This window comes from Arachis ipaensis, chromosome B03 (assembly GCF_000816755.2).
Source record: "Arachis ipaensis cultivar K30076 chromosome B03, Araip1.1, whole genome shotgun sequence".
NCBI lineage: Eukaryota > Viridiplantae > Streptophyta > Magnoliopsida > Fabales > Fabaceae > Arachis > Arachis ipaensis.
Window position 1 is genome coordinate 134711178 of NC_029787.2, and position 8213 is coordinate 134719390.

The 8213-nt window shown below is 33.8% G+C and overlaps 2 protein-coding genes across 3 annotated transcripts; one reads left to right on the forward strand and one right to left on the reverse strand.

Annotated features, from left to right (window-relative positions):
- LOC107631961 (rhophilin-2-B) lies at positions 681 to 5162 on the forward strand. 2 transcript variants are annotated; one of them, XR_002360072.1, is made up of 4 exons: positions 681 to 1630; positions 1707 to 2002; positions 4546 to 4850; positions 4919 to 5162. XR_002360072.1 is itself a non-coding variant. In XM_016335567.2 (3 exons), exons 1-3 carry the CDS (start codon positions 962 to 964, stop codon positions 4766 to 4768), a joined length of 1188 nt encoding a protein of 395 aa, XP_016191053.2. In that variant the 5' UTR covers positions 681 to 961; the 3' UTR covers positions 4769 to 5162. The 2 variants fall into 2 exon arrangements, 1 of the variants encoding a protein (XP_016191053.2); XM_016335567.2 differs by having other exon boundaries at positions 4546 to 5162.
- Positions 3065 to 4520, reverse strand: LOC107633997. Its single transcript, XM_016337579.2, has 2 exons — positions 3449 to 4520; positions 3065 to 3410 (listed from the first exon to the last, which is right to left on the reverse strand). Exons 1-2 carry the CDS (start codon positions 3511 to 3513, stop codon positions 3185 to 3187), a joined length of 291 nt encoding a protein of 96 aa, XP_016193065.1. The 5' UTR covers positions 3514 to 4520; the 3' UTR covers positions 3065 to 3184.

Sequence of the window (8213 nt, forward strand, 5' to 3'; positions counted from 1 at the left end):
TTTTTGTTTTTTTGTTTTTTTTTTTTTTTTAAAAGAGAGCTCGACACATTAAACGTAAATCTTATTACAGTAGAAAACTAAGAAAATAAACAAATAAAACAGAGACTAAAGTACTCAACAAAAGGTTACCATATTCTTTGAATACTTTTGACTTATAAAACACACAAAAAAAAAAATTATGAAAGCTCATGAGCTTTTGGTTTTTCAAATGTATCTTTTTATAGATGCTGTGGGATGTGACACTTCCAAAAATTTATTTGGTAAAGAATAGAATTGAGTGAAGAATGAAGATATTTATTAGATTTTCACTAACTTGATGATTCGGGACAACATCCTTGCAAGCTTCATGGCATTGATACTTGCTCAACTGCTTATCCACTTCAGAAGATGACTTATTCTCTGTAGAAAACTAGAAATCATTGCATTTGAACAACGAATGCCACACGAATCCAAGCCTTGCGTTTCTAAATCAGTACCTGCTTTACTGCAATTTGTGGAAGTTACACTTGATGTCAATAATTTTAAAGCTTAGTGCATGCACTCCGTTTGGTGCAGAAGGATTATGGAATGAAAACAGGGGAAATGCAGAGGAATTGATTATCGACCGGTTGGATCATTCAGGTAGTGAAAAGCCTATCATTTATCCTTAATACTTTGCTTTAAATTCCAAACTTGATTTGTCAACACTCATCAGATTTGAGGTAGGTTACATCTCCTTAACAACTTATTAGAAGAGATAAATACGCTAAACACAAGGCACTTTTTTATGCGGCAAAGTTAAAAGAGAGAATAAATTGGAGGTTTTTTTTATCTTATTCAAATTTTAATTTTTATAATTTAAAAAATAAAAAATAAAAAATCCCCGAATAGGTTAAAAGGGGAGAGGAGGAGTGGGGAATTTGCAAATCCAAACCCAATTCCAATTCAGGGATTCCTAATCGTATCACAATTCGACGCCGCCATGAACAACGATGATCGGGTGCTGTCAATCCCACTGAAGAAGACTGATCCGGTGGAGCTATACCAGCCGTTACGTAAGTTGGTAGCCTCAAAATACTCGGAGGGCGATGCACAAAAGGTTGAAAGCGTTCTCGAAACCCTAAACAAATGCCGCCGGGACATGGTGGAGCCTAGAGCGGACCTTTCCCTTCCCATGCAACTTGACTGCCTCCTCCACTACTTTAAATGCCTTTCCATGGTTGCGAGACTCTTCACCTCTCTCTCCTCCGACGCCGACCCCATTCTCTTTGTCTGGTACGACGCCTTCAACCCTGATCATCAGGATGGGGTCTCCTCGCAGCGCAGCGCCATCCAATTGGAGAAGGCCGCTGTTGTCTTCAACCTCGGAGCCATCTACAGCCAGATTGCTGCCTCTTGCGACCGTACCACCGCCCTTGGCCGTCACCTTGCAATGGAAGCCTTCAAAGTTGCCGCCAATTTCTTCCGCCAACTCTGGCAGGTTTTTGCCAAGGACGTGGTCGCCACCCTCGATTTGACTCTCGTCTTCGCGGAGTTTCTGCACCTCCTCTTCTCCGCTCAGGCTTCCGAGCTGGAATTACGGGAAGAACTCAACAACAACGACGCCAGTTACGCTCTCCAACAACACCGATGTGCCCTATTGTTTAGATCGGTGAGTCTTCACTCTTGATTGATTTTACATTTATTCTTCATTCTAATGATGATGAATTGATGATGATGATGTTTAGGTTTCTGAGCTTTATCGTAGAGCATATGAACTGATACCTACTGATTCGGCTGCACGGAAACATGTCGACTCTTTTGACCAAACCTGGGTAACTCATCTTTACCAGAAGGCGACCTTCTTCGAGGCGGAGGCTAGTCAGAGGCAATCATCCATCCTACCCAAATCCGAGCGACCTCGTAAATTCAGATCGGTCACATCTTGTGCTCTTGATCATGATGCAGAATGTGTCCCTGAGATATTAGTTAGAGGGATTTGCTGCAGGGTACGCAAGGTGCTATACGAAGATCGAAAACAAACGTACATTGACCTCAACCTCGTCTGTACATTTATCAATATTATCATGTTTTATATTGTAGAGCCAACCCTACCTAACCAAAAATATATATTCATATCCTCTCTCTTCTTTAATTTCAATTGATAATTTCTCTCTACTTTCCTCAAGTTCTCATATATATTATTTTGTAATCAATCATCCCTCAAAGACAAGAAACTAAAACAATCATAAAGTGTGTGTGTCTCTGTTTGTGTCTATATATATATATATATAAGTAATATTTAAATATTTTGAAGATGATTCCAAGAATTGACACTAGTAGCAATCAAATTGAATCCCCATAATCAATTATTAATATGTATGCAAACATCAAACTAATGAGGCCAAGACATGGTAGTAATCAGATATAAATATAAAGAAAAAGACATGTTTGAAAGATTTAAGAAAATATATACCACAATATATCATTATATATGCACAAAGTAATTGATAGTTCAAATTAAAGCATTTGAGGAACATCACCGCCCCAATAAATTTGATGTTAACTTCAAATATAGCATTCAAGTTCATGTTTTCAATTAAAGTTACAGCTAATAAGATTTATGAACTCATAGGCTATAACATAATATATGATTCAAACAAGGATTAGAATACTTATGAACCCTCCAAGATAGATAAAGATTAATCTTCAATATATATATATATTTGAAGAGGAGTTTGGTCTTGATAACTGAAACTTCTTGTTTAATTTCCAATAATAATATCACTTTTTGATATCTAGATAGGAACCCTGTTTTTGTTTGGTCGTGGAACCTCTTTTTTTAATGTCCGGAGGAACCTTTTTCTGTTACGTTATTTCATTTTAGCTGGATTTAAAGATGAAGTTTGAGGCTCCAACAAAGAGTAAATGGTCAAATTAGTTTTTAAAAAATTATTCGTTCTTTAAATTGGTCCTTCAAAGATTTTTTTAATTAAATTCATCCTTTAAAGATTTTAAACTAGTCATGTTAGTCTTTTTGTCACTTTTTTTGTTGATGGTGTCAAAATTTACTAATATGACACGTTAAGTGACACCCCAACATATATTTTTTTTTTTTTTTTTTGAAATAAAGAAAAGAACTAAGTATCATAAATTATAAATAATATACCTGTATAATACATAAACTAACTGCTCTTTCTTGGTTTGCTTTTCCTCCTAGCTCAGCTCAGCTTCTAGAAGGAACCACCACCCCTCCTTTAGGAACTTCTGCTTCTTCTTCTTTGTTCTCTTTACCTTGTTCTTGTTCCATTGATGATGAGCTAATAATAATATCCATGCTTGCTTGTGCTTTTTTCTCTTCCACATCACCACCACCACCACCACCTTCCATTTTCACAATAATCTTCTTTGGTCTTCCTCTTTTCCTAGGTAGCTGTTTTTGTTGTTCAGTTGTTCTTCTTGTTGCTCTGTTATTGCTTCTTTTGATGATGATGCTGCTTCAGCTATTTCTACTGATGAAAGCTGCTTAATCTTTTGTGGTTTCTTCTTACCCATCAATCATTAATCATAAAAAATCCGTCTTTTCTCATATATATATATATATTACAAATTAATAATATTCTAAGAAAACATATTAAAGAAGAAGGCCATAAATAGTCTTTTCTCAGCTAATGGGAAAACAACTAATCACTTTTTTTTTTTTCGTTTTTCATTTGTAAGGAGGTCTACCTCCATTTCTGATCTTAGTGTTCATTGCTGTCTGGTGTTTGCCTCCATTTTTGTGTTTCACTTTGTCCTTACTTAAGAGGTAGCTTGGAAACACAAGTAATTGATCTAATGTAGAAATTACAAATTCCGCATGTCAAAAGCTATTGTGAACAATGGTTCTTAATGGCGAACGGGAAAACAGCAGGGAACTTTAATGGTTTAAGACTACTATAGTGAAAATTTGGATAAGCAATGTAAAACCCAAAAATCTCAGCTTTTAGAATAAGTTGGAAAATCTTCTTTAGTGCTTAAGCTTTACTAATGGACTAAAAATATTTGGATTTTCTAGAAGAGATCCACTTTAAATAATAAAAATGTGTTTTCAACCCAAAAAAGTGGCAGTAAAAATGGTTTCAGATGGCCAAAAACTAGTAAATAGTTTAATCAGATGCCAAAAGCTGAACTCACATGTTTTTTGTTCTGCCGCCTTCATCAACGGCTTGCTTTGAGCACAGTGTATCCTCACAAAGAAGCTTGTTCTGACACACATTAATGCTACTTTGAGGTATTACTTTACCACTTTCGTCGGGACCTGCCACAGGATCAACACTTATTCCATTAAGTTCTAATGTATCAGATGCATTTGAATGATTCAAAGTTCTGTTGAAATCATTGCACGTTTCTAAAACTAGATACACTGATGTGAGAACAACCAAGCCTTGCGTTTCTAAATCAGATGTCAATAATTTAGAAGCTTAGTTCATGCATTCCTTTTGGTGCATATAATTTAAAAGCATTGACATCTGTAAATTCTTTATTGGTGGTTTTTTTTTATCTTATTCAAATTTTAAATTTTATAATGCCATCAACCCTCAACAGGACTCTTCTCAGCATAACATCCATTTGGAGAAGGCCTCTGTTCTCTTCAACCTGGCAGCCCTTTGCACCCACATTGTTCTCTCCATTCGACCTCACCACCATCCATGGCCATCGCCTTGCCAAGGACGCCTTAAAGGATGCTTTACATTGGATTGATGAACTGCCGGTTGAGTCTATGCCGGCATCTGGCACGATTGACTTGTCAGAAAAAATTCGCCTATAGGAAACGCTATGAGATTCTCGATGAGTTTGTCCACGTGAAAAGGAAGTTGCCTCCTCCCCAATCTTCATTACCTAGATATCCTGTATGTATAATCATCTACCTTTTCAGTTTATCTTTTCTTAATACAATTGATTGATTGAGATGATGCAGGCTTCAGCTTATTATATGTCGACATATGGGCCTTTAGCTAATTATGATCGGAGTGATGTCACTCAACAATTTCTTTTAGGGTATTGTAAGGCTCACTCCCTGCTTCAAGGGGTATGTGAAGCACCCTCATGCTTGGACCTTCTCTCTGAGGTTAGCCCTGTCAAGACTAGGGATGGAAATCTTGTGGCCAATGCCGCAACCTTAGAGGCACCAAATTTGGCATTGGAGACTTAAGCATGTAGAACATTACCGTAGAGAAAAGCTTTAGGAATTAACTTGTTTATTTTTTTTTTAATTGGATGTTGGAACTTTGTTGGTTGATGCTAGAACTCATTTTGTGAAATATTATCCTCGTGATTTTGTTTGTTGATGTATGAATATATTCCTTCTTATTCATCACCAATTTGTAGTGATTTGTATGCCTCTGATCTGATCTCGTAGCTATTGTTACTTTGCTAGTTATTGTTGCATATTGGTAAATTGAACTTATTCAGTCTTTCCAACTTGGATCAATGCCTAATAATTCTAAACAAGCAAATAATATTGTTTCATTTAGAATCATTCTTATTTTTTAGTGAAAAAATAGTTAGAACATAATTGGAGAATACTAACCTATACAACTAAACTAATTGATGAGTTAGTCACCAAAAAAAAACTAATTGATGAGTTAGATTCAATTGTGCATAAACATATCTAACGGAAATTTATCTACTTAATAAATCATGTATGAACTTTGTGTTTGTTTTACTTCTTGTTTTAGAATATTTTAAATTGAATAATTCTTATGGATATAGGAATTTACATTTTATTGAAACAAACTTATCTAAAAGAAACCGCAAATGATTATAGCAATTTCTAAAAGAATACTGCTTTAAAAAATTGAAGGTTTGAAACCATTACTATAATATAATATTATTATATGGTATGTCCAAACATGCAACTCTTTAACTCATTGAGGACTACATTAGAAGATGATGATGATAACTATTTTATAGTATTTAATTAGGTACAGAATAATATGTAACAAAGACAAAGTATTAATGATCTTTATATTTTTGTTCTAATAATTTTCTATGTTATTTTTTTTTCATAAAATGTATTCATATCTTGGTGTATGTTAGCTAGTAGATAGTTTTTTAGATATAACAAAATACATTAATTTATATCTGAAATGAAATTATTATACTACATCAAGGAGAGAAAACAATGAAATTATATTTTAAGAGCAATGCTAGGAACCAAAAGGGTATTAGCCAAAAACCAATCAAATATGTTTGGGTGAATCCAAAATCTCTACGAGTTAATGTATATGGATGTTTCTTCTGCTAAGTATCAGAATATTTCTTTTTCATACTAAATGGATGTCTTTTATATATTTTTCGAATTTTTTTTGTATTACAAATGTGAATGTCTCTATTTCTTTAAGAATTTCATAATTTTTTTTAAATTTTATAGATATTTAATTATTTTTGCTAAAATATAACTAGATATTTCTTTTGTTAAGTATTAGGATGTTTTTTTTCATATTAAATGAATATTTTTTTATATTTCTGTAATTGTTCAAGGATTCATTTTGACTAAGATCAAGTGTATAGTTTGCAATCTCTTTAATCATCAAAACGGCATCTAATATCCCAAAGCGCAATGTCGGTGATAAAAGACATGGGCATGTGTGCGAAAGGTTGCTGAGCCAAACTTTGTTGAACTAGTTGCAGGGTAGGACGGTGGTTAATTGGGCTAAGTTGTTGATTGAAATTATAAACCGGCTGCTGTTGGATAGGAGGGGTACCTTGGCCTTGAACAGGTGAAGCCATATGTAGTCTCTGTAATTACTTCCGGTCGAAGGAGTTAGTGGAGGTGACGAAGATGTGTAGGGAGATAAAGAGGATGGTGCCGAAGATATTGGAGGTGGAGGTTGATCCGAAGGGAGGGCCGGAAATAGTGGAGGCCGCGATGAGGATTTATGCAGAAAAGAAGGAGAGTGTGGTGGAGGTGTTGCAAGCGATGCAGGGAATAGAGACAGCGATGAAGAGATTCTTCTTCGGTTACAAACAAGTTGTGGCGGCGGTGATGGGGAGTGCTGAGGCTGGCGGGAACCGAGTTGGTTCCGGCGACTCGCTGATAGAAGAGGAGTGGGTCGCAGTGGGGAGGCGGAGAGGGCCTGACGGTGAGAGAGAGAGGTCTGTTGCCTAATAATTCTAAACAAGCAAATAATATTGTTTCATTTAGAATCATTCTTATTTTTTAGTGAAAAAATAGTTAGAACATAATTGGAGAATACTAACCTATACAACTAAACTAATTGATGAGTTAGTCACCAAAAAAAAACTAATTGATGAGTTAGATTCAATTGTGCATAAACATATCTAACGGAAATTTATCTACTTAATAAATCATGTATGAACTTTGTGTTTGTTTTACTTCTTGTTTTAGAATATTTTAAATTGAATAATTCTTATGGATATAGGAATTTACATTTTATTGAAACAAACTTATCTAAAAGAAACCGCAAATGATTATAGCAATTTCTAAAAGAATACTGCTTTAAAAAATTGAAGGTTTGAAACCATTACTATAATATAATATTATTATATGGTATGTCCAAACATGCAACTCTTTAACTCATTGAGGACTACATTAGAAGATGATGATGATAACTATTTTATAGTATTTAATTAGGTATTACTATAATATAATATTATTATATGGTATGTCCAAACATGCAACTCTTTAACTCATTGAGGACTACATTAGAAGATGATGATGATAACTATTTTATAGTATTTAATTAGGTACAGAATAATATGTAACAAAGACAAAGTATTAATGATCTTTATATTTTTGTTCTAATAATTTTCTATGTTATTTTTTTTTCATAAAATGTATTCATATCTTGGTGTATGTTAGCTAGTAGATAGTTTTTTAGATATAACAAAATACATTAATTTATATCTGAAATGAAATTATTATACTACATCAAGGAGAGAAAACAATGAAATTATATTTTAAGAGCAATGCTAGGAACCAAAAGGGTATTAGCCAAAAACCAATCAAATATGTTTGGGTGAATCCAAAATCTCTACGAGTTAATGTATATGGATGTTTCTTCTGCTAAGTATCAGAATATTTCTTTTTCATACTAAATGGATGTCTTTTATATATTTTTCGAATTTTTTTTGTATTACAAATGTGAATGTCTCTATTTCTTTAAGAATTTCATAATTTTTTTTAAATTTTATAGATATTTAATTATTTTTGCTAAAATATAACTAGATATTTCTTTTGTTAAGTATTA